At 35.9% G+C, this 27,903-nt stretch overlaps 1 protein-coding gene across 2 annotated transcripts in view; it reads right to left on the bottom strand.

Annotated features, from left to right (window-relative positions):
• Positions 1–225: 225 nt before the first annotated feature.
• Positions 226–27,903, bottom strand: part of ANGPT1 (angiopoietin 1) — a 256,799-nt gene continuing 229,121 nt past the window's right edge. For both annotated transcript variants that reach the window (XM_068525454.1, XM_068525453.1), the window contains exons 8-9: positions 12,709–12,839; positions 226–1,045 (exon numbers count right to left, since the gene is read on the bottom strand). In XM_068525454.1, coding sequence (XP_068381555.1) covers positions 885–1,045; positions 12,709–12,839 — 292 coding nt within the window. In that variant the 3' untranslated portion in view covers positions 226–884. The remainder of the gene's footprint in view (positions 1,046–12,708; positions 12,840–27,903) is intronic.

Raw genomic sequence — 27,903 nt, forward strand, 5'->3', positions numbered from 1 at the left:
TTTTAAGGGCTTGATGATATATTTCACATTCTTTAAACTTTACTCAGGCTATAAATATATTTATATATCAGTCAGTTTTTAAAGTAAATGAAAACTGTAGCATGGGGGGGATCATTTTTCACCTTATATGTCCATACTTGATTATGTCCATTTTTTCTGAAAACTGTACCAAAAAAAATCAAAGAGTAATGGAGTGTATTTCTACCTCACACTGCTATTCTTCAGGCACTATAATTCTTTATAGTTTACCAAAATGGAATTTACATTTGAAGACGGGTTAACTGAAATCAACTAGTAAGTATGATTTAGGAATTAGGCTTCTGAAATCCATTTAACCAACTCAGAGGGCAATGCTGTTCTTCCTAAACTTTTATTAAAATTGTGCAACAGTACAAACTTATTGTTAGTAGGCTTGCAGAGAAATAACACCATTTCACTGGTGTAACACATCTTTCCCAAAGGATTATGGCAGGCCTGTTTTTATTCTTCATGTATACTCTTTTTGTTCTTGTTGTTCATCTTCTTTTCTTCGGTTTTACGTGAAATAAACCATATTTATCATCTGGTTACTATAGTTCTGTAATAAGATCCAGTAGTAGTTTGAAGCACAGCGAGCTGAACAGTTTCTTCCCTTTTTAAAGCATGACAGTGAGTGGCATTCTCTATAGTCAAGCCATATGAACACAGTCACCCCAAGGAGAGGCTTTTGTGAAATCAAAAGGTTCCAAATTCACAGTCAAGAACCTTGGTGACTTCACATAACTGCTACTTGTTGCTGGAAGGGAGACAATATTGTTTGCTTCAGAAGTTTCCAAGTAGTTTCTCATCTGGTGGCTTCTCCAGATTTCTTGGTGGCCTTTTAAATTGCTTCTGACATTGTGCCTTCAAAAGTCCAAAGGTCGAATCATCATCGTTGTGGAACGTAAGGAGTAACTGGGCCCTTTGAAGTAATGCCACTTTATTCCATTCAGTTTTCCGTGGTTCTGCCCCGCTGTATAAAACATTCCATTTAGATTGGATGGGCCACAAGCATCAAACCACCAGCCTGAAAAATTATTTAATAACGAAAGAGAGAAGAAGGAGAAGAAACAATTACATAAGTAAACTGAACATTTGGAAATTAATGCCATTAACTGAGGGGAAACTTATTCATACTTATGATTATTTGCAAATAGGAGGTATTCAATAAATATCTTCTTGGTAGTGAAATTGTTTTAAATGGCATCCAATTTAGACAGTGTACAAACAATCAGAAAGAGAAATGCTTTCATGAAAACCAGCTTTCAGTGTCACTCCATTGGGACTCAATTCCCAATGTAACGATGGGAAGCATTTGGGCTTCAAGATAGGCTATAGTCAGGCCTGGATTCATACAAAGGGCAAGTAAAATGAAACCCTTAAGAGGCATTCCACCTGAATCCTGTTATTGGGAACAGAACAACTAATTATTAGCAATAAATTTCAGAAGCTTAGACAACTGGCATCTAAATACAAAGAAATGTTCTCCGTCTACTTCATAGTTTTGCCAAGAATTGGCCCTCAGCTGCTTCTGAAATTAACTGGATACCAGAAAATGACTATGAATTTGAATTGCTATGCCCTCTCTGTAGCTTATAGCACTATGGGAAGTGTTCATCAATAGTAGCCATATAGTTCCTATATAGCGGTATTGTTCAAGTTATAGCGTGATCGTTCAAGTTCTTTCTAAACGTAGTAAAAAGAAAAATGATGAGTAACGTAGAGATCCTATGCTCACATAGCTCTCTGCAAGGATAACTCAGTACTTTATTTTTTAAATGAATTAAGTTCTTAGATTTTTAGATAAAACATAGTACTTTTTCTCCCTCTTCTGAAGTAACACTGCTGAAATCTTTAGGGAGACATTTATGCCGGAGACATTTATGCCAGAGACATTCTGGCATATTTGTATTTGGATACAGTTGACCTCCCTTTGATTACAGAGTTATACCTAAGGGACTAATAGCTAAAGAAAGAGAAAGCTGTACAGCTGATGTTTAACTGTAACACGAGCATCTTCTTGCAGAAACTTTAGAAAAAGTTAAACAGAGAAAAGCTAGTTTTCATTTTTCAATTTTGGAGGATGAATACAGCTGGGTTTGTTTATAAAGTCATACTAGAGGCCTAACAAGCTGTATTAATCGCTGATTCATCCTAGGAAAAAGTAAGGTATGTCAATGAATTTGGAAAGACACTATATTTAATGTTTTACCAACTGTATGCAAATAACATAGATATTAATGCAGTCAAAACATGAGGGACAAGCAAGTTCTTATTTGGCAAGGAAGGAGAAAACTGTAAAATTCCACCTTTTTCTTCTTAAGATTAATTCCTTTAAAATTTTTTGGTAAGTATAACTTGTAAAAATATGCTATTTATATCACAAAAGGCTTTCTAATATTAGGGAATGTATTTACCCAGAAGACTCTCAAAGGACAAAATGAAACTCAACTTAATTGCTTCAGTATTTTAACTTTCTCCTCCTTTTCTGTGACCTTCTTGAGGCACTCTTCCATCATGTTAATGAGCCTTTCATAGTCTTTCAAATATCCACCATGGTCTCTAAAGCAAACACAGTTACTCTATTGTCGAGAACTATTACAAATCATAGAATGATCTTCCAAGTTACATTAGGATACTCAGGGTAAAAGCATGTGGTTTTGTTTGGTTTATAGAAAGCCATAAGAGTTCTGGAAGAGTGTGGGAAGGCAGAGGTCTGTTGGAACAGAAACCTGGCAATGAAGGGCACAGGCTGAAGGATACATTCATTGGGAAACTTTTGATGAGCTTAGGAAAGAGACAAGAAACAACAGGGGCACATGAGGGAATAGGGTAAATTGATCTTACGTACATTTTCTAATGAGTAAAGTGGGGTAATGTCTATGGTAAGAACAATGGCATTTTGGAGACGTTGAAAGAAGACCAGAATGGCTGGGTCAAAGTTAACAAGAAAAACAGTAGCCTGAAGCTGAGATGGTCTGAAGACCAAATCACACAGTCTTTTGTTCACTATCCTAAGAGCAATGAAAAGGCATGGTCTATATTCCCTATACTTAGTGCTGCATCTAACGGAGTTTGCTTGACAAATGACTGGAAGGGACTACAGGCTTATTGACAGATTGACTGTTTCTCCTTGTAAAGCCTCTATGGTCTGAATTAGTCTAGTTCACTAAAAAAGCTATATTTGATAGACACCTGAATATATATATATATATATATACCTGAATATACTGTATTCATTTTTTCTTTATTCATTCAGTTTGTAATTATCATGAATTGTTGACATACAACACTCAACAAGACAGATGTGGTCCTTACCCTCGTGGAGCTTACTCCCAACGTGAGAAACAGACCAAAAAAAGTAGCAAATAAATAAAATACCTACAAATCATGACTATGATGATGGAGAAAAGGAAGAAGAAGAGGAGAGGGGGAGGAGGAGGTCGAGGGGGAAGTGGAGGGGCAGGAGGAGAAGGAGGAATAGGTGGGGAAGGAGGAGGGGGTACTTAGAATCAGGGAACTATGAAGGAGAATAACAGGAGACTTACTTGACTTTTCATGTTCATGGAAGAAGCTGATATTTAATGAGACCTGAAGGATGAGGAAACAGTCATGTGAAGATGGGGAAAGACTATTCTAAGCAGAACATGGCACATGTCAATGCCATGAGGAAGAAAGGGAGCTTAGTGTTTAGGGACTAAAAGAACATCAGTGTAGTTGGTATATAGTGAACAAGGGGGAGACTTGTAGGGAATGAAGGTGGAGAAATGGCAATCTTGGTGGAAAGTGAACAATGTGGAAAAACTTATAGTTTATCCAGGCTACTTGTCTATCATCAGGTGAACAAGCGGAACATTCTCTAGGAATGGGAACCAATATTTAACCAGGGGAACCAGATCTGCCAGGTTAAATGTTTAATCGAATATTATTTAGAGCCCTCACTCTGTAACTGTGGTCTGCCAAAACTACCCTGAGCATATGCGGCAGCATGATGAAGGGGAGAAAATTGAAGCTAGAATCAATTCAGCAAATACTAACCAATGGACAGACATAGGGGTCAGAGTTGAGTAAAACAAAATTCCTGACTTCAAAGAGTACACAATTTTGTGTAGGAGAGAAACAACAAACTGTTAAAAAATGAGATAATGGCTGTTTAACAGAGATGAAGAAAATCTTAGGAACAGAGGCGGAATGCCCTGTTTGTTGGTCCATAAGGTGTACTCATCACTTGAGCTGGATGCTGAAGGATGGGTGTGAGTTCACTGGACAGCAAGAGATTCTAACGACATTGTGTACTCTGAGAGAGCAGGAGAGAGTGCCTGCCAGCAGCTTGGCTTGGCTGGAATGACAGTGGATAAGGGATTGGAGAATTCAGGGCTAGCAAAATAAAGAGGGTCGAGAACATGGAGGTTTTTATTGTATGTCTAGAAATATTCCTGTGGGCAATGGGGAGCCTAGAGTACGTGACCAGAAAGTAGAAGACCCCGACTCTGATGCCCACTTCACCAATTAATAACTAAGGGATCTTAGGCAATAGTATATATAATATTTGATATTTATTGAACAGTTAATATGTGTCAGGGACTCTGCTAAAGTATTTATATGAATTTTCTCATTTTATTACCCAAACAGCCCTACATGGTGTGGCAAGTACTAAAGTGAAGACGCTGATGCTCAGGTAGTTTAAGGAACTTTTCCAACGTCACACAGTCACTTACCGCCTCATTCCTGAGATGTGGATTATAAATGTCTAATCAACCATTTTCACAGCACAGTTGCAAGGATCATGTAAGATGGTGCACCATTAAAGCCTATAAAATACTATCTAAGTGCTCTCTTGTAAGTTATCTAGGAAGCAGGCAGAAACATTAGAGCAGAAATAAAAAGGATTAGATCTTATCGGGGCATCATAATGATTTAATAATGAAGACCAGGTCATTAGCGCCAACATATTTCCTTATTTGCTTGGTAGGGTTAATTAGAGAAATACAAAAATAATTTGCACCCATATGAGTACAGTTGTTCAATGCTTGCATTGTAAAGACATGGCATTTAAGTACCTAATATGGGTTTTGTTTTCAATGATTTGTTTTTATTTCATGTAGAAATCAAAGAGGTCAAGGTGTTTATCTCTTTATCTTAAGACCAGTGGGCCATGCACATTCTGGATTATCAGAGAGCAAATGACAATAATAAAAACGATGAATTAAGATGGCAGAAAATGAAATGAAAGGGCAATTATTTCTCATGACCATTTCAGTTGTACTGTCCTTTATTAAATACTCTGAACTTCAAGGTCGCAAAAATAGTTATTTCTGTGCAAGTAAGTATTCTCTGTTTTCTCTGACAAGGAACAACAAGGAACATCTTTGTATCAAATATTTCAGTTTGTCCACTTTCTACCTCTCTTTGAAAAAATTAAGCATGACCAGGTCTTTTAAACATAAATCCTGAAAAGATGTGGTTTTAAAGCATATTTATAGAAAGCAGGCAAAAAGTACAGCAGACTCCTGGTTACTCATAGGTACCCTTAGGCATTCATAAATGATCATATGTACACATGGGTACTCAGAACATATGAAAGTTTGCACAGATTGAAGGTGTCCTTGTGAACATATAGAGGAGTGTATGCCTGGGCTGAAGTTCCTCTCTGATAAGATACCAAATAGCTGAATTATATATCTTCTACAATCCTGGGGAAATATTAACTTTGTACTTTGTTCTATAAGTGCCTGGGAATAACAGATGAGCAATATGTTAAAGAAGTTAATCTAGAAGAGGCACTTTAAGCTTAAAAGAACTCAGTGATGCAAGCAAAGACGGAAGAAAGCCGCAGCTTCCATCTGCTGTTGGGACAACTGATAAAATGGCTTAAATGTTTTAAGATTGGCAATTGCTGAGATTTACTTTGCCAAGCATTTTCCTTTATAACCTGTAACCTCATGTATATTTTAGTAAGAAATCTGAGATGCATGTTTCTAATCCATTTACACTTAACTCATTAAAATTTAGTTTTGTAATAACTATCTCGGGCTTCCCAGGCCTTTAAAAATCATTTGAGTCTTTTATCTTTGAAGCAGAAAATTCACATTTTATCACCAATAAATGAAACTTTGCCCAGAAAACAGGAACTTGATTCTAAACTCTGTACACAGGAAGTTCAAATTTATTTGAAAGTCAGGAAACCTAACTCAAATTCTTCTGATCCTAAACAAAATGTCTCTCAACACTTCTTTTCTAAGATAAAAAGTACAGCAAAATAAAAAGATATATCTGTGGTTATGGATTTCTTTCACTCATTTTCAATGCACGCATTCTAATCAGCAATAAGCAAAAGAGCCTGCAGAGAGAATAAGAATTTTCCTCTTTGATAGTGATAAAGGATGACTAAGTTATAGCGATAAAGGATGACTAGTTACTGACTAAGGATGAGGCTGAAAAAAACTGATTGATGCCATAGTCATAAATGGGATCATCATGAAAATCACTGGCTGAGTTCACGTGTACAAATTCGGCCCGACCAATAACTAGTCTCAAGCAGCAGCTGCATGTTCTTGCGTGCGGAGGCAAAGGACCTTCCCAGAGGTCTGCATTCCTTCTGTCATTTCATTCTACATCCCCTTCGAGTCTAGCGCTTGGCTTTTTTTCCTTTCTCTTCTTTTTGTTCCATAGATTAAAAGTTGTTTATCCTGGCTGATAATCTTGAATTCATTTAAATCCTTTAGGTATTCTCTTACTGCCTCTTTCCTCCCTTGAACTTCATTTTACTTTTAACCACGTTTAAATGAGGAAATCCTTGTGAAAATGTGCTGCAAACAGTAAAACAGAGCTAAATTCTTGTCTTTGAATGCCATTCCTTTTAAGAGTGGCAGTAGAAGGAGTGGATAAAGTAATGGCTTATCTGGAGGTCGAGTTCAAATCCTACTTCTGACATTAATTCTGTGACCTTAGGCAACTTATCTAACTCTTCCGTATCTCAATTCTTGCCAAAGATCTCTATTTCAAAGGATTTATGGAAGTGTCATATAAGTTATTAAATATAAGTCATTAACAGTAATGAAGAAATGACTGTTACACACTAAGAGTGCAATAGATATTCACTGTATTATTTATTATTAGAGTAAAATATAAACAAAATTGGTTATTTCTCCTCCACTGTCAATTATTAACCTTTGGTGGCAGCCTGGCGCTATAGGCCTATCAGTTCTGATCCACCTTTTTCCAAACTGATCTTTTAAAAGATATTTCCCGATATTATTTGTTCTTTTTCCAATAAGTGAAAACTGCCTCCCACAAAAAAGGAGTATAATCCTAAATTTTGCACTTAGGCTGTTCAAATTTATTTGAAAGTTACAAACCTAACACTCAAAGTTTTCCAATTTGGAGTTTAGTCTTCTGGGGTTTGGTTATTCTTAAAATTCAGTCCCGGTCTTCAATATTCATCCCTTTGTTCCATGTTTGTGCATGCAAATTCATATATACATACTTAGGCATTTTAAATCTAAGTTCACAAAAAAGTAACATTCATACTCACATTGATTTATTTATATGTCCTCTCACCAGGATCATTTGTGATTTTACAATGTCCTTTCAGAGTCTCTGATAGCAAATTCATTCATTTAATCAGTATTTATCAAGCACATCCTATGTGCCAGGCACTGTGCTAGGCACTGAGGATACAGCGGTGCAGAGCATGATGTCCCTATCTTCAAGAACTGTACATTTTTGTGGAATAGGCTTAGAGATTATGTACTAAATAAGAAATTGCTTTGAAATAAAGTAATGCAATGTAGATTTCTGTGGTCAACCTTAAATTATCCATATGGATCTTTTCTCTCAAGATTTTTGCCTTAAAACCCAGGGAATGCCAGTTATCTGACAATGGTTAGCACATCCTTCCTGGGTTATCAAAAACTCTAAGATGATTGTATTTTCCCAAAGATCTTGTCACTTCAACCAGTTAGAGAGGCTGTTAATTTCTTTCATTTTCTTTGTCTTCTTCAAGGTTATACAGCAGGCAAGGCAAGTATTTATCAACTCTCTACTGCTAGCATCTGGTAAGTTCTAGGGTGTACTAAGAATTTATGTGTATGGCTTTATCCCGTCTTTTAGAATTGAACTGAGAATATCCTTTGTTAGCTTTAGCAAAGTCTTGTCTGTGGGCTGACATAGTTTATGCGTGGGAAAAGAGACTGGAGTTTTTACCGCAACAGATTCTTTCTGCAGAAGGTTAGGTCACATTTTTACATAGCTTTTATATTATATACCAAATAAGAAAATTGTGTTGAAAGAAAAGGTAAGGAAAAGAATGTAAAACAATACCATGTTTTGTTAGGGTTTTTTTTTTTTTTTTAAATTTTTGGTTGGCAACCTTTAGTAATTGTAGTTTCTAACAGACTTTTAGAAAAATGTATTTTGAATTGGTACGAAAGACCATGTTTTCTTTGAATGTGAAGTTTGCTTTGATTGTGACAATCTAATGAGAAAAGGTTTTAATTTTCATAATTTTAGAGTCATAGATTTTTCTGCATATTTACGTTTATAGACAACAAATCCATGAATTGAATGATATTACATTTTCATTTTCTAAATGTTAAATAATAGAGAAAACATTAGGTTTATAATGAAACTGATTCCTTTCTTTGGGCTCAAGAGGGCACGAGAAGGGCTCTCCTGTGGGACTAAGAAAATATTTCCTATAATCACCTCTTAAATTTATCCCTCCCACTACTGAAATATATAGATTTGTTGTAATATCCTATATAAAGGGGGAAACTTAAGGAGAAAACTTACAAATTTTCTTGAGGTCAATGAATCACAGAACACAGATATTTCTGGCTTATAAATGTACACTGACAAATCATCACTAATGATTAATTAAGAGGTCAGTTCCATAGAAAATGTGTGTGGCAATTTTGATCTTGAAATATATGGTTTGGTCCCATAAGAAATGTGTAATGAAACAAAAATTATTCAATATTTAAATTGGATGGAAGAATTTCTGGTAAGGTAGAAATAAGTACATACACTTCTGGGGAAGGAGGTATAAAACATTGTGGTATCTATTTCTATTGATGCAAATATGCTTTTTAAGTCTGATATACCTCCTTTCCACTAACAATTTACTATGAACTACAACCCATGCACTGAAAAATAATGTTACCTGTTTTTCTCTACTGTAGCCACAATGAGTACATGGAATAATAAAATCATAGAACTAGAAGAAAATGTGAGAGACAATCTTATCTAGACCCACAACTACAGGGATGGGCATACGTAAACTCTTTCAGATACATACCTTTCTATTCTCTTCTTGAAGGTGTCCATAACTAGACATGCACAATCCTTCCTGGCAACTCACTCCAGCCTTTGATCCCTGGACACTCCATCTAAAGTCGCTTTCCCCTTCCTTCAATAACTCTGTCACCTGTTATATTTTGTCCCTAGAACTTGTTATGACTTGAAATTGTGTTATTTATTGTTTACTTTTTGCTGATGGTCTTCCTCAATAGATGCAAGCTCTATTCTGTCTTGCTCATTTTTCTCATAGTTGTTGACTCTTAACAGTTACTCATTAAAAATATGTTAAGTTGGTAGAAGGAAGTTAAGAAGTTAGATGTTAGGAAAGAAGGAAGAAAGGTCAAAATGTTCTACCTTATGTCTAGCTGAAATACCTTCTGCTTTCAATTAAGCCTATCTCCTGTTTTTCAGTCTTTGACAGATAAGGGTAACAATGATACCACATTCTCCAACAAAAATCCCTCCATGTACTTGAAGAAAACTATTTAGGACAGTTAAGCAGGCAATAAATCTTACTTTAACCTTAATTCCTTTTAGAAGAAACAATGGAAAATATATAAATAAACAAGATAAAACAAAGCTTTAATTGATGATGACAGAGAACTAAGAATTATTAGTTTCAAGGAGTATGAAATCTCTCTGCTTAAAAGAGACTATTTTAAAAAAAGAGAGGAAAAATAATCAGACAGAAAATGGTTCTAAGGGGAACTATGACAGAGAATAAATAGTGGTGGTGGGGGAGTAGCTAAGTAGGACATAAATTCCAGATAATACTCAAGTTACCTGGACTGTCATTGACATTCATCCTTATGTTCTCCAGTTCTTAGCTATCTAAATTCCACATATTAGTTTTGCAGAGTGAATAGATTTGCAAGACCTGGATTCTTTCAAAAGGATATTTGATAGGGTAATGGCATTTATTACAAAAACACATTTACTTAGACTATTCCAGCCCAAGCAATAAGTGGAAATTTTTTCTCCCCAACATATGTGTTTATTGGTGGCTAAGAGGCAGGTCCAAGAATGATTATGGATGAAAGAACATGACAAAGTTCAATCATTGGAAGCAGAAATAAAATCACAAACCTGAGCAATGAAGTTTTCTCACCAACAACCAAGAGATGCAGTTTCCTCTTTGCTTTGCTCTATATTTTCATTATTATGACAGGAATATGAGCAGATTGGAACACTATTCTAAGTAAACATTTGAAAGATTTTACTGTTGGTCTTTCATGTGTTGTATTTATTTGGTAAGAAAAATTATCTGTAAAAACAGACATGGAGAAAATGAAGTGTACTTCTATATTAAAATAGGCAGAAAACTGGACAATCAAAGTCCTTCTGTCCTTATATAAAGTTGCTGACAGTTTCATTTATGGGATCATGGAGGTAATGAAAAGAAATATTTTCTTTCAGGAAAAAAGTTCAAAACCTAACCTGTGGGTACCATGTAAAAAAATATGCTAAATTTTAACAACTGTTTGGGGGGAGGGGGCCATACAATTGCATATAGAAGGCTTTTTAACTATGGGATGAGGTTGAATGTGATGCCAAAATGGCATGTTTAAAGCTTAAGGAGAAGGATATGACAGAGGCACAATCATAACAGGCTGGCTTTGGTAATACTAGGGCTGGTTTCACGCTGAAAAGATGTTACTATAAGTGGAGTGGATGGGAATCAATATGGAATGTGATTTGCTAGTGGTAGTATTGGAGGGACTGGGAATGGGGATGAAGGTGGAAAGATTTCTCCAAAACTTTCCCTCTATACTCTTCCACGCTCTGTTAATTGGTAAGAAAAATGTCAACCTTATGATTCATTTCATTGGTTTCAAAATTTGAAAGTGACTTCAAGGGTTCCAAGATGGTTATTCATTCACTCATGCACCACATAGTTTATTGAGTTCCTATGTGCCACAATCTACTGAGCTAGATGTTAAGGATAAAAGGGTGAACATCTACTTAATTTTGTTTTCCTTGTGTACAAAATGGAGATTTGAGTTTTTCTCCCTTCTTATCTCACAGAGTTGGTTTGGAATTCAAGGAAGATAGTATAACATATTCAGTAACAGGTAATAATATGTAATAATAATGATAGTACTATCATATTTGGAGAAGTAAAATTTTAGATTTAAAGAGTTTTTTCCTTATTAGCATGAAAACATGTTCTGTTGTAGGGTAACACAGAGAGAGAATTAGAACAGTTGAAGGTGGGAATGATTACTATTCCATTAAGAGAGGGAAACAACACTAAAACTGTAAGAAGACAAACACTGGAAAAAACGTTTCCTTTACAATTTTATTTGGTGCCAACTCCTTTTTTGCCTGTAACATTTTTGAGCTACATCATTTGCCATCAGGTTTTAGTTCAGTGTTTCTTAGACTTCAATCAGTCACTTATCAACTTATTCACAGTTTTTGCCATGCCCATTTACAACTTTTATTAATATTTAATAAATATTTTTCTTTAAATCAATGATTTGTTAAATATCAAATATTTGTGAATCCTTTTTAAAATGCAGTTTATATCATTCCTTTAAAGAGGGAATCAGTACCACTTACTATAATAAAAGTAGACATAACACTCAATAAAATTAAAACAAAATCATTTTATTTAATTCTAGGTAGGTGCCATTGCCTAACCAAGGCCCTTCAGCTGAGGCTGAAGAGTTTGTTCTTTCTTTACTAAGAAAGGTAATTATTGAGTAAGTGATAAAGAAGTATTATAGATAAGCTAGTACTAAATTGAGAATTCCTCTTTGACACAATCAGAAGCCTAGAAAAGTATTTAAAAAGTGCAAAAGGATTAACTTTCTTACTCAGTGATACAATATTATTTAATGGTATCTGGTATCTCCTATACCAGCTCGAACGTCTTGCAGAGGTCAATACCTTATCATGTAAAGCCCTGGTATAGCTACTCTGAATTGTATAACTTTATATCTAGCTACACCTCTTTATTCTTCTTACTCCGTTTCAATAGAATGGTCAATGAACTCTATTACACAGTTGTAAAGCATTTTGTAAGAAATTTTGGCTTTTTGTTTTTTCTGTATGCTGAATCCTCAAATTGTTGTTCATTCCACTATGGGTATCATTATGAGTATTTAGAAGGTAGAACAACTGGGACTTTAAGAGGTTCAAGAATTTACTCAGAACCAAGCTTAGCACACCCCCACCATAAATGCTGGGGGAGGAGGCAAACTTCTAAATACGCTAGCAATGTCTTGCACAAGAACATATGGTAAATTAGTGGGCAGAACAAAATGATCTCTAGGGACTTGCTCTTTAGTTTCCTGACCAGAAGATCATAGTCTTTTCTCATAGATAAGAAACCTCAAGCCTCAAACCAATGAGACATAACTCAGAGAAAGGCCCCGTAGGACTTACCTCCTGTTAGCATGAGGGCACATTTGCACATGCAGTTGTCATTATCAGCATCTTTAGTGCTGAAATCAGCACCGTGTAAGATGAGGCTGCTCTGTTTTCCTGCCGTCCCAGTGTGACCCTTTAAATACAACCTGAAGTTAAAAAAAAAAAAAAAAAGATAAGCCATTCAACAGAGTAACAGAACCCAGAAGACTAGTTTGCTGAATGTTTGCCTTGTTCATCATTTTCTCCCTTCTCTGAATTCAGCCCTTCCAACAAACTGCTATAAGACCAAAGCTCCCTGAACAGAAAGAAAGAGAGAGAAGGGGTTGGGGGGGAAGAGAAGGAAGGAAAGAAGGAATGAAGGACTCCAAATTACAGACAGGTAAAATTCTCTGTGGCTTGTGTGCTTGATGTTTATTTTACTATGCATACTTAAACTCATATGGTTTTCTGATAATGTAGGATCCACAAAGGGAAAATGGGTTTATTTTATTACTACAAGTATTGATCTCTAAACAAAAAATGCCCTGTAGAGTGTCACTAGAGCATATGTCACTGTGTTAATACTGAATATTGATGATGTGCTAAAGGAGGACTTACTCTGTGCCAAGCATTCTGCTAAATGCTTTCCGGCTGTTATTTAATTTTTATATTAAATCTGTGATTCAGGTATCAATATTAAAATTTTGCATATCAAGGCTCAGAGAGGCTAAATAAGCTGGAATTTCACTATGGTTGACTTTAAAATCCAAGCTCTTATTAATCATTATGTATTCACTGAACAAATATTTCTTGAGCACATACTATATACCAGAAATTGTTCTAAGCACTTAAGATATATCAGCAAAGAAAACAGACAGAAAGCCATGCCCTCAAGGGACCTACATTCTGGTGGTATTCCTAAAACTAAGTTCAAAACCCCAACTGTTTAACCTCAAATATGGCATTCTTCAAAGACCCTGCTTTACTCTCTAGAAACATTTCTTATTTAAAATTTACATTAACCTAGATCAGGGACTCTCCAACAGTTGCCCATATATCAAATCATCTGGTCATTTGTGAAAAAGACCTATTCACTAGGCTGAGGAATTTGTATTTTCAACTAGCATCTCAGATTACTCCTTGCAGACTATCCAAGGAGAACATTTTGAAGAATATTGGTCTAGAATTCAAAAACTGGTGAACAAATCACAATAGTTGCCTAATGTAGTTCCCTAACGTCTGCTTATTCCCTATGGATCCCATATGCTGCTTTCATATCCATCTGGGCACTTTGAACAAATGCAAACTTGCTCAGGTCCTTCACTGGCTTGTCAGGGCTCAGAATAGGTAAACTAAGATTGTCAGTAGCCTCAGTTTGATATTCAAAGTCTTCTCTGACTGAGACCTACCCCTCTCTCTAACTCCACCTAAAACTCCTCGGTTCTCCTTCATCAAAATTATCTAGCAATATTCCCTTCAAATCCATGTGTGTTACCACTTCTGTGCCTGAGTCTCATTTATGAATCCTATCCACCATATAGACAATGGGTGATTAAATCTCTGTATGACTGAGACACTACTAGGACCTAGGCCAGCTCTGAACAAAATTCTACATTACTATTAAACAGAAATAATAAAGATCAATTAATATTTGAAGATATATATATATATATTTTTTTTCCATATGTATATATTTGACTTGTGTTTGCACCTAAGTATATGTATATGTCCCATTATTATTTTGTGAGGTTGATAATGTTTTTAGCAAATAACAGTACTGTTGTATAATTGTGCCAAAATATTTTACACATATTCTGCAGAGATTTTTTAGCCAGAGCAAAATATACAATTAAACCCTACTCAAGTTTTATCGGTTTCAATAATTAATAGCATTTGTAGTTAACAGAAGGCTGAAGGAAGCTTCTAATGAATTATCAAATACAAGCTTATATTTTAAAACTCTGAGAGTCAGGCTAAAAGTCACTGGTGATGCAAAACTGTAGAATTTCGAACTGGGAATTCACATTTTACGTTGTAGGCAGCCCATGTGGAGGTGGGTTTCACCAGGGCAAAGTAAGGTGAGAGGTTACCAAAGGGAGCCCTAGGACATGTTACCTGGGTGAATTCACCACCTTCTAGATCTGGTCTGCAGTTTTAATTTGATAACTTTCTCAGCCTCTCAGAGACAGACATACACTTGCAAAACTAAGGGGGACTTATGTCAGATCTCCAGTTACAGTCAAAATAAAGGGCCCAGTCTCATGGTCTCCTTAGAGGGAGTTTCACATAGAAAGCCAAATTATAATCAGAAAGTTGCTTGTTTGGTGAACACAGAATCAGAGTCTGGGGGAAGATGAATGATTTCAAAATTAAGTACCTATGACTCTGCTGGCCTGAAATCTCCCTCTCCACTGGGAGTGGGTAAGTTTAGCCCACAGGCACTTGTGCATGAGGGATGCTAATTCCAACTCTGATTCTTGGATTCTCTATAAATTGTGATGACTTTCCTTCTTATTGACTTAAGGAGAGTCAATACCATTTTCCCTGCAGTAGCTTTAAGCTCGCTAATGGGGATAGACTTTCCAGGACACAGTGATTTTCTACACTGTCTTTTGCAGGTAATTTAGCACAAATGTTGAGTTGATATTAACTGAGTGACTGCTATGTGCTGAATATAGTGTATACTTTTATATGAGGGTTATAATTCAAGCTTCATAATTTACAATGGTTTCTTTGTGTTACCAAGGCAACAGGAATGCACAATTATAAATTTAGGAAGTAGAGAAAAGCAAAAAGGAAATAAAAAGTAACCCAAATCTCATCTCCAAATATAACTACTCTTGACATTATGGTTTATATACACTTAGTCTTTTCCTTGTTTTTTTTCCTCTTCAAATAGAAAATATTATTTATATTTAAGTATACATGTAATACCTGATCATATTCTATAAGCATTTTGAACAGTGCCAGTAAAGTTTCTGCCCACAGGCCCATCTCATTTACCACTCTAGAAGTAATCACTTATGTCAATTTTGTAACCTTTAAAACAGTTTCTTCTCATATATAAACACAAATGAAAATGGAATCATACTTTACATGCTTTTTAATAATAAGTTTTTCATATATGATTTTATGACTATGTTTCCATGTCATTACATATTCTTCTCCAACATAATTTGGCAGCTATTGTATGACTATACCATCAACTGCCACAAGTTTAAGGGTGCCTTTACATATCTCTAAATATGTATGCAAGTATGTACGTTAGGATTAGAATAAATTGTGGAATAAACATCTACAATGTTTTGTCCTGACCTTCACCAGTACGGAACTCATCAACGATATATGTTAGGATCTGTGAGTAAAAGGAGACATTTTTCCAGATCCACTTAATCAAGACTTGAAGGTCAGTCGTCTAGTCCTGGCAGCTCTTCTCTGTATTATTAAAAAAGTCTTACAACTGGTCTCAAAGTCTTGAGCCTAGCTCCTTCCACTTCCCCCTAAAATCCATTCTCCATGTGGCTCATTCAAAACATGCCTCTCATCGTCATTACTCTGCTCTGGTTAAAAGCCCGCAGTTGTTCTCCCAGCACATGAAAGATACAGTCCAAGTTCCTTATTGTGGTTTATGAGGACTCTGAAGATCTAGCCCTTGTCTACTTCCTCCCACACCAACCCCACACCTCCCATCTCTTACTTCCTGCACACATACATAATGATCCAGGCTTACCAAACACTTGTTCCCTCAAAGCATCACATTCTCATTTCTCTGTCCTCTTTCCCTGGAAAGCCCTTCCCTGGAAGGCCTTTCTAACTGCTGAATTCCTACTCATCCTTTAAGATTCATTTCAAGTATGATCTCAAAGAACATCAGATGGATACCTTTATGAAGAAACTTATTGTGCTTTATTTTAGTTGTCTTTTTATTGTCTTCTCTCATAATAAACTGTGAGCTCCTTGAGGCATGAGCTGTGTCTTACTCAACTCTGAATCACCGGAATCTAGAACAAACAGCGTCTGATACTGAGGAAAGGCTCAACATTCACTGAATAAAGAAATTATGGATGTGAACTATTGACGGGTATAATCAATTTTCAGTAGCCTGAAGGTAGCAAGTAAAATCAGACCCAAATATCAATAACCCTAATAACCAAAATATACCTGGGCCATATTTTCAGAAGGATAGCTTTTGCATCTCATTTAGGTGGTACTCAACATCCCATTTCCTTGTCAACCAACTGAAATAACTAAAAAATACACAGACACATACACCCTTCTTGATCTTTCCAGTTCTGTTTTTGTTCTCATTTTCTCAGAGACTCCAGGATATGAAAACATGTCTGATATATCACACAGGTAGAATAAATGAAGAAAACTTATGTCTTAATTCTTTATTAGTTCTTATGTTTTATTGAATGACTTATTTGTATTGTGCGCATACCCAACTGATATCACAGAACAAATTCAAAATGAAAACATGCTTATGGTAAATTCTTCAGCTAAAATTATTTTGGAAAAAAAAAAAGTCAAATAATGTGTAAAATATTTCCTTAAGGGCCTGCCCAGATTAGGGATCTTGAAAACAAGAAGCAGAAGCATAGAAGAGTCCCAAGATAGTGCAATGTAAATACTAGAGCATATTGGTTGCAATGATATAAAAGCAGAAGTGAAGGGTGGGCAAAATGGGTGTAGGTGGTCAAAAGGTACAAACTTCCGGTTACAAAATAAATAAATCCTGGGAATGCAATGTACAACAGGGTGATTATAGTTAATAATACTGTATTGTATATTGGTAAGTTGCTAGGAGAATAGATCTGAAAAGTTTCATCTCAAGAAGAAAAATTTAACTATGTGTGGTGATGGATGCTAACTAGACTTATGGTGGTGATTATTTTGCATATACATATGTGCATATATTAAATCATTATGCTGTACACCTGAAACTAATATAACGTTATCTGTCAATTATATCTCAGTAAAAAAAAAGTAGAAGAGACCAGTATTTTGAGGAACAGTGGATTTTTTCACCATACAAGACTGAGTAGAACATGTAATTTACATACAGTAGTATTCATCCCTTCTATGTTTATATCCTTAACATGTTGCAGGGAGCTGCTTATGCTCTTCTAAGGAAGAGTTGTTCTCTTCCACTGGGAAATAGAGATGGCATTTCTTAAAAATAATTTTTCTCAACACTAGTCTAAGAAATTTACAAATGAGCCCAACTATGCTTCTGTGGAATCCCACAAGGATTCTGGGAGTAACAGTGTAGTCAAGGATAGGTCCTCTGCACAGTTAAGGGGCTCATTCTTTCTTACCTAGCACAGAATAGCAATTATTGACCCAAAGCCAACAACTGTAGCTGGTTATCTGATAGGGACAGACTAAGAGCTGGCTGTTCACTAATGCCAAGTATTTTTTCTAATTAGATAAGAAAACTTATTTGAATTGAGGCTCAAACAGAATATTTATGTGGTTCTTTTTATTAATGGTTCTGATTAATTTCTAAAATATGTATAATTAACTATCCATGACTTTCTCTATTCTGATAATGGAACATCACTTTACAAAAGAAAAGTCAATACACAGAAGGGGCAAAGTCAGCTTTGCATATGACTATGGTGAAAACGACTTAAAGTGTGGGTCACTGGAGAGAATGCTTCCCCCAAAATAACACCATGAGAATCCTGGACATTTATTTCTTATGTTCAGCCAGTGTAGATGTGGCTTACATGAAGGATGATGTGTTGGGAGATAAAAACCAAATGTTATTCCAGAGCAAAGTATCTGGCTTAGGAACAAAAATATGAAGGATGCCAAAACAACAACAACAACCAACCCCAAAATAACAACAGCACGGAAACTCCAAAAAATACCATTAACTGTGACCAAAAAGGCAGCCACAAAATAGAATCATGGCATTTATCCTTTTCAACCCATTTTTCCTATTCAAGGGGGAAAAAAAGTTATGAGTACCAATTGGTCAGTGACTGTAAAGAATGTCAGCATTTTTATTTTTTCAATTAGCATCTGAAGGGACAATGAAACACATGCATAACGAAATTGGTCATGATTTTCTAGTCATTCTTGATGAAAATATAGTTACTCCTTTTCTTTCACTTACAGAAATTTCAGTAACTAGAAAGACTAAATCATATTTCTTAATGAATGTAGGACAATAGTTCATTCTATTATGGAAGAGTAGGTTTCAAAATATACCTCTGTATCATACAAGTGATTCTATAACTTTATTTTCTTTAAAATAGGCAGCCCAGGGCTTCCCTGGTGGCGCAGTGGTTGAGAATCTGCCTGCCAATGCAGGGGACATGGGTTCGATCCCTGGTCCGGGAAGATCCCACATGCCGCGGAGCAACTAGGCCCGTGAGCCACAACTGCTGAGCCTGCGTGTCTGGAGCCTGTGCTCCGCAACAAGAGAGGCCGCGATAGTGAGAGGCCCACGCACTGCGATGAAGAGTGGCCCCCACTTGCCGCAACTAGAGAAAGCCCTCACACAGAAACGAAGACCCAACACAGCCATAAATAAATAAATAAATATACCAGGGAAATTGTTGCAAAAAAAAAAAAATAGGCAGCCCAATCCCACGCATCTAGTTTCTCACTAATTTTGTCTACTTAAGAGATTGCTATACTTCTCACATTTTTACATCTTCACTGTGTTCGGGGTGGGGGCGGGGGGAGTCTCTTTCATTATCCAAGGCAGTGGGAGTTGTATGTATGACAAATTGAAGTTTGGCCTCAGCTCTTTTAAACAGTAGACAGACTCTTAGATATCTGAACTTTAAGGTCTCACATACTGACAAGCTGAGCAGATTTTTATTTTGGCTCTGAGCTCTCTCCCTGCCACCATATGGAACTAGTTTGTCTTTTTCACAATCACTTGAAGCAAATGCAAAATAACCCCCATGATTCTCTTTCAGAGCCTGGTAGCAATGACTCAATCTGACGGAGTTTCCCAACACTGTTATGTCTTCTGGTTGCTGCTCCAGGGCTGTCTCTGCTGTAACCACCCTCCCTGCCCTGCCCCCACCCTACTAAAAGGGCTGGGCACCAGCAAAGAGTGATATCACAGCATGTCTTTTAGCACTGAGTTTAAATGATATAGGTGACATCTTTTGCTGAACGTAAAGACAATATTTCTCTTGTCAATCTATATATAGAGAAAACAGTGTTTGCCTTACTGTAGACTTCTAGCAAGATTAGGCATTTGTTCTGCTGTTATGAAGAGGTCATAGGGAGGTATACAAATAATTAGTATTGTAGGAAAAAGGGCAAGGGAAAAATTCAGGAGATGCTAAACTGCTCAGAACGTTTAGTGGAAAAGATTAGTTTGGGAGGCTGTGGAAGACATGGACTTTAGGGGAGGGATGAGGAGGATATTTCCAATAAAAGGGCTGTGAAATTCACAGCACAATTAAATTGAGGTTATCTAAGGTCAAAAAAGATAAGAAATAAAGGAGATTCATGAGTCATTTGAATGTGTTGGGAACGTCAAGTGAAAAGGCAGACAATGAACTTATTTAGATACTAAGCATTTAAGGTAGATTTTTATTCCTTTTTTTTCTATTAGTATTTGAAGCTGGAAATTATTTGTTTTCATAAAATGTCCTTTTTGTTAAGTATAGAGTTCTACAGTGGGAATTACTAAGGCTGGAAGCCTTGAGATAAAGGCAAGAATATAAATTTTATCGTAGCACAAGGGAAGACAAACTCTATATTAGCCTTTCCTAATATAGTAAAATTATCTCTAGTTAAATAATGTTTTCTAATTGTTTTCAAAATAACATCTTCAAGATAAACATTTTATTCTCTTTAATTCAGGTCTGTGCAAGTGTATCCTGGGCTTATAAATGACCAGAACTTTACTGAACTGATCCCTTTCTCCCAAGTCCAAAATCAACGATCTTTCAAGACAAAATATTATTTGGGAAGCCTTTTCTCTTCTTTCTTCTATAAATTTTTATTGCACAGATAAATTGCTTCTCTTGTGGCATACCTCATTTTGCCTATCGTAGTATTTCTCTTTATAAATGTGCCTTTTCTTCCTCATCCGACTATAAGCGTTTGATGAGCAGTCTTCATCTCTTAGCCATCTTTGTAAACTCCATATATAATATACATGACAGGCATAAAACAAATATTTATTGAGTCAGTTATGAACTAAGAGTTCAAGTTGTTTAGAATTTAAGTTTTACTCATCTCAAGAGATTCTTTATATGTAGTTAACATTTTAACTCCAATAATACAATTATGTTTTACAATTCAAGTCCCATGGGCATTTTTTTCCTGATTTGAAATTTGTCCAGTGTTAATGACCTAATGGTCTGCTCAAGTCATACAGTGGGACACTTTTAATAAGGATGGAATGAGTTTGTGGTTGCCACCAGACATTTGAAGAAATAGCTCATGGAGTAATCTATTAAAGCAAATATGAGAAATGAGACCATCAAGTTTGACAAAGGGATCTATTGTGCTGGCCAAAAAGTGACTTCAGTTTTTAAGTAAAAATAAAAGACACATTTTTCATTTTCACCAAGAACTTTATTGAACAACGTATTCACCCTTTTTGTTCCACTACCTTCTGCCAGTTTTCAGGCAACTTCATAATTCCATCTTCCCAAAACCTTTTATCTTTTTGAGCAAAGAACTGTTCCAGGTGCCTTTTACAGTCTTCCAAGGAATTGAAATTTTTTCCCTTAGGAGAATTTTTTAAAGACTGAAATAAATGGAAATCCGAAGGTGCAATGTCTGGTGAATATGGTGGAGGATTCAGAACTTCCCAGCCAAGTTGTAACAGTTTTTGCCTGGTCATCAAAGAAATACGCAGTCTTGTGTTATCCTGATGGAAGATTATGTGTTTTCTGTTGACTAATTGCTGATGCTTTTCGTTGAGTGCTGCTTTCAGTTGGTCTAACTGGGAGCAGTACTTGTTGGAATTAATTGTTTGGTTTTCTGGAAGGAGTTCATAATAGAGGACTCCCTTCCAATCCCACCATATACACAATATCACCTTGTTTGGATGAAAACCGGCCTTTGGTGTGGCTGGTGTTGGTTCATTTCGCTTGCCCCACGATCTCCTCCATTCCACATTACTGTACAGTATCCACTTTTTATCGCCCATCACAATTTGTTTTAAAAACGGAGTGTTTTTGTTATGTTTAAGTAGAGAATCGCACGCAGAAATATGGTCAAGAAGGTTCTTTTCGCTTAACTTATGTGGAACACAAACACAAATCACAAAAGTGATTAACATAACCAAGCTGGTGCAAATGATTTTCAACGCTTGATTTGGATATTTTCAGGATGTCGGCTATCTCCCGCATGGTATAACATTGATTGTTCTCAATTAATGTCTCAATTTGATCGCTATCAACTTCAACTGGTCTACCCGACTGTGGCGCATCATCCGGCAAGAAATCTCCAGCACAAAACTTTGCAAACCACTTTTGACACGTTCAATCAGTCATAGCACCTTCTTCATACATTGCACAATCTATTTTTGCGTTTCGGTCCCATTTTTACCTTTCTTGAAATAATAAAGCATAATAGGCCAAAAATGTTGCTTTTTTTCATCTGCAATATTAAAATGGCTACACAAAAATTCAGTTTTGATAAGCCTTTTTTAAAATGCACGCTGATATGACAGCTGTCACATACAATCTAACAAAATTGTTTCAAATGAAGTCAAAGACAACTAAGTGCTACTAGAGCCATCTTACGGAAAAAAACGAACAAACCTTTTGACCAACCCAATATATCAATACATGAGTCCATTCTATTGCATAATTCCCTCCAGAAACAGGGCATTCATTTTAAAGATCTGTTTCAAAGCCTCCATCTTCTTTGTTAGAGGATAGAGGGCTTGTTTTCCAATGCTGAATCTTAGGACTGTGATCTCTGTTGGAGGAGGCTGTATTAAATCTGTCATTACGTGCCACACTATTTTTTGTATGTTGGAGATATATTCTGTTACTCCATTGTCCATAGGTGAATGGATTACGTACTTATTTGCAACAGCCTTTCAATGAGTATGTAAGAAAATGATAGGAAAATATATGAAGCAAAGTTGGTGCACCTATAAAAAAAGAGTGAACATATGCCAACGACAAGAGAGTTGTATGACAATGATCTACATTCATAGTTATGAATCTATAAGTAGAAGTTCAAAAAAAGTTTCAAAAGAAAAGAGGATGTAAGTAGGAAGATTAAAAGATATAATAACATACTGTTTGACTAATTAAGAATTAAGGACGTGACAGAGATTGAGAGATACTTAAAGAGACATAAAGATCAAGAAGATATAGGGGGGGCTTCCCTGGTGGTGCAGTGGTTGAGAATCTGCCTGCTAATGCAGGGGACACGGGTTCGAGCCCTGGTCTGGGAAGATCCCACATGCCGCGGAGCAACTAGGCCCGTGAGCCACAACTACTGAGCCTGCGCGTCTGGAGTGCTCCGCAACAAGAGAGGCCGCGATAGTGAGAGGCCTGCAACCCGCGATGAAGAGTGGCCCCCGCTTGCCACAACTAGAGAAAGCCCTCGCACAGAAACGAAGACCCAACACAGCCAAAAATAAATAAATAAATTAATTAATTAAAAAAAAAAAAAGAAGAAGATATAGGTGGTTTGGTACAAAGTAAGTATGAATGAAGAAAATAACTGACAATAAAGTCATCAACCAAAATTTTCATTCTTTTATCTCCCCACTCCCTACAAAAAATATATATATATATAAAACATTAACTTCTAAAGAGTAGGACTGTGTCATTGTATTTGCATATGTGTGTCTATAGAACTCAAGAGACAGTACAACAAAACAGAGTTTGGAGCTTAATTGTCTGGGTTTAGAGCGTAGCTCTTATCCTTTCTGATCCTCAGTTGCCTCATCTGTAAAATGACTCTAATAATAGTAACGTCCTTCTAATATTGTTGTGATAACTAAATGAAGTAATACATATAAAAGCCTTGAAAAGACTGTCACATGTAGAGTACTTATGAATATTAATAAAAAATTAAACAAAGAAACCAAACTTCCCTAACCAATAACTATAAACTACACAGAAGCACGGTAAACATGAGCTATATGAATAAGTCTAAATTAAACAAGCAAAATGTATACGACATTGATAGACATACATAAGCATACTGAGAGTGATGAAAACAGTGAGATAGACATGGAGCTAATTAAGACATGTATGTAGGCAATAAGCTGGAGAAATTCAAGATGAAAAAGACCAATTTTCTCAAATCCATAGGCTCCGTTTCCTTTGAAAGTTTTCCTCATTTTTATATGGAGCAAGCAGAATACTATGCACAAAGAACAAGAAACCAGAGTCCCTTTGCTGACTGACTACCTAATTTAAGGTCTACATTATTTTGAACCCAGATGCCTAAATAACAATCCTTTAATTCAAATATTTATTCTTTAATAAAGTAAAATTCCAATCTTTTGAGCATCCTAAGTTTTTCTTGCCATATAATAGGGTGCTTTATTGGCTGAATCCAGCACATGTATTTTTTTTTTTTAATATCTTTATTGGAGTATAATTGCTTTACAATGTTGTGTTAGTTTCTGTTGTACAACAAAGTGAATCATCTATAAGGATACATATATCCCCATATCCCCTCCCTCTTGAGCCTCCCTCCCACCCTCCCTATCCCACCCCTCTAGGTGGTCACAAAGCATCGAGCTGATCTCCCTGTGCTATGCAGCTGCTTCCCACTAGCCACCCATTTTACATTTGGTATATATGTCAATGTTACTCTCTCACTTCATCCCAGCTTCCCCTTCCCCCACTGTGTCCTCAAGTCTGTTCTCTACGTCTGCGTCTTTATTCCTGTCCTGCCACTAGGTTCATCAGTACTGTTTTTTTTTAGATTCCACATATGCAGTACATGTATTTTTTTTTCCCTTTCTTTACTCATAATTGGTACTTGGAAAAATCCCTTAAAAGATCACCCATTCCAACCTATCCTTTAATTCGCATCTTTACTTCCTGAAAGCTTCCTTTATGACGCTGTCTTCCTTAATTGGCATCATTTGTTCTCAAATGGAATTGAATCATTGGGGAATCACCAGAATTTGTGTAGTGTATTAATCTAACCATTATTTAAGAAGGAGTACCTTATTTGCTTCTTAAGCTTCGGAAGCCCTGATGTAGATATGTAATTTGATAGATATCTTTGAACATGTTTAGTGGAAGATGTGCAAGTGTGAAAAATGCCTGAGATAGCAAGGGTCATGGGAATCTGTGTTGTGATTAAGAAAGATACATTTTCAGAGTTATAGAAAACCTCAGCCCCAAATAATAAGAAACTTCAGAGAACCCAGTTTCACTTATTCCCTGATTCTATTATGATTGTTTTATATAGTATTAGCTTTCATTATACATGTTTAAATTTTACACAAATTTTTCATCTAAGTTTTGACAACATATATTTTAATGTCCCTTCCTTGACTTACAAATATTAATATAATGTAGAACTTTGATGAAAATGAGTTTATCAACCACCCAGGTATTCTCAAACTCTTGACACATAATACATTGTTAACAGCGACTCATTTCAAAACCCCAGTAAAATACAGTTCTCAGTTTTTCTCAGTGACATGATGATTGCATTTGTTCAAAATTCATGACAAATTCTTCCTCCATAAAAACAAAATAGTGAACTCACACTCTGTTGTCTCTGAGTGCTTTTGCACAGTGCTGAACGAGTACACTCTACTCTGTACGTTAAAAAAAAAAACAAAACGATTTTCATGAAAGCTGTCACAATGAAACCATACTTCTCAAAGTTCAGAAATATACACCGTAGTGATTATCTGTTTTCAGTTTTAAATAAAAATAACGTTCTTCTAGTATTCCTCCCTTTTCTAAGGATACATTAAAAAAATGAGTGCCAAATGAATTACATGGCACTAAGACCCCTGTAAAGAACACAGAGTCCCTTAAACTTATTTCAATTCCCTTGGCGTCATGTGTGGCTGATAGCATCAGTTCCGAGTGAGTGGCTCACTGACCAGACCTCTTCTGGTGCCTAAAGGACCAGGCTGACAGCCATCTCAGAGAGTTTATGGGTTTGCTTTTTTACTAAAAATTAAGTCAGGACCTTGTAAAACTTATGATTGAAACTGGTAATTTTTTTTTTTTTTTTTTTTTAGTGTAAACAAGTTCAAGGGAGGTAGATTTGTTCTCATTTTTATTTCTGTTTAAAAAGCAGCAAGAAACTTTCTTTCCAGTATCCCCTAGGGGAAGATAGAGGAAGAGGAAAGGGTGAGTAGAATGCTGAAAACCATTGAGAGACACTGTCTGAGGTTTTTTGCAAAGAGGAAATACTTTCTCTTGGTGTATTTGGACAATGTGTTGCTATAAGTTCTGCAAATAAGGCTCCAGCATGTATAAACAGATTCTTCTGTTGACCAAAATCGTCAGTGTACTTATTTCTCTCCACAATTAATGTAAGATACAGTCCAAACTCCTTATCATGTAATATGGCCTTCGTTTTCTGTAGCACAGAGAACCTCTACATACAAGATACTTGCTTTTGTCTAACTAAGGCAGGCTCTCTCCCACTTCTGGGTCTTTGTCCACATTGCTCCTTCTGGCTGGAATCTCAAGACTTCCCTCCTACCACCATCCTCCATATATGCCTCACGAGAACTTACTCATACTTCACAAATAACCAAGAATTTCCTCCACGAAGGCTTTCCTGGTCCCCTTCAGTCTCCTCCAATGTACCCCGATCCATCCTCAACCCCAGCCAAATTCACCGCTTTTCTTTAGTGCCCAACTATAGCCTAATTCCAAGAGTTCTTATTGTGGAGCTGAATCATACATAAATGTGAGCAAAATTTTGTGCTTGTTCATTTATTCTGGGGAGAAGATGCGTAGCTCCAGCAAATTTTTGAAAAGGTCTATGATTCCTTGATCAAAACCCAAAACAGTACAAAACAAAAAACCAAACAGGCATGTTAAAACATACTGCAGCTGAAACTTTTATTTTAAGCCAACTATCCCTCCCATGTTTTCTTCCTTCTCTTCAACTTTTAGTGTCATTAAAGTGTTATTTCTGCATCAGCATCACCTGGGTGTACTTGGTAGGCTTGAGATACCTAGGTTCTATCCCAGGATCAGAATCTCTGAATGTGAGATTCAAAAATCTACACTTTAGACAAACATCTTAGTTGACTTTATGCACACTCAAGTTTGGAAATACTTGAGTAGTACCAGGCAAATAATAGCAACATGATAAATATTTGGTGGCTGGCTGGCTGGATAAATAAGTGAATGCAGACTCTGATTTCAAAAGAATTGTAGCAACTTTTAAGAGAGTAATTTTAGTGAAGTTATGTAAATTAAAGCAAAACCATATCCAGTTAAGAGAGAAATAAAATTATTATGAATATTGGACAACTACATATTTAATAATTATTATTTATTAACAAGCCAAGGAAATACTGACTTAATGTCTTTAATTATCAGCATATGTTCTAGGTTAGGTGATGTTAAAGAAGCATACAATATTCAGATGTAATTATTCTGCTAAGAAAGAATACTAGGTGTACTTTAAAAATCAGATTATAAATAGGTACAAACTATTCATTTGATCTTTAACACATCTGCTATTTTTAAAGCATAGTTCATTAAAATAATTATTTTAGAACAATGTTGTGACCTCCAGTTGTTTATATAATGACTTCTGATCTTCAGATCTGGAAAATTCTCTCTAGAATTGATCATAAGCACATGTGAGGGAAAAGAAGTGTTTTTCATTTGCAGCCTAAAACTGAATAAGACTAAAATTATTCTTTATCCAGGTGTTTAGTTGAGCTTCTAATTGAGGCAGGTAATAAAATAGCACTTTTGATTCTTTCAATAGAGGATGAGCAGACCAGCATAAGCACTGGCATTTGTAATGTTAGTACCAAAAGAGACATATCAAAGCGCTTTGCAAATATTTGGCATGGAGTAAATGCTCAATTAATATTAGTTAAAGTTGATTGTTATGATGATACTATCAGCACAGAATTTATAGTTGAGCATTTAATGTTGATATTTGTTGATACTTGTCATAATTATTTTAAATGGTTTTATAACCGCTTCTGGTTGAAATGAGTAAAGGCTCTCGAAAAGAAATAAATCATCTAGACAGAAAAAGCACTGTATTAGTTACAGGGTAGTCAATATTTTATATTGTCATTTTCATCATTTAAAA

Source organism: Eschrichtius robustus, chromosome 17 (assembly GCF_028021215.1).
Source record: "Eschrichtius robustus isolate mEscRob2 chromosome 17, mEscRob2.pri, whole genome shotgun sequence".
In the NCBI taxonomy this organism is placed as follows: domain Eukaryota; kingdom Metazoa; phylum Chordata; class Mammalia; order Artiodactyla; family Eschrichtiidae; genus Eschrichtius; species Eschrichtius robustus.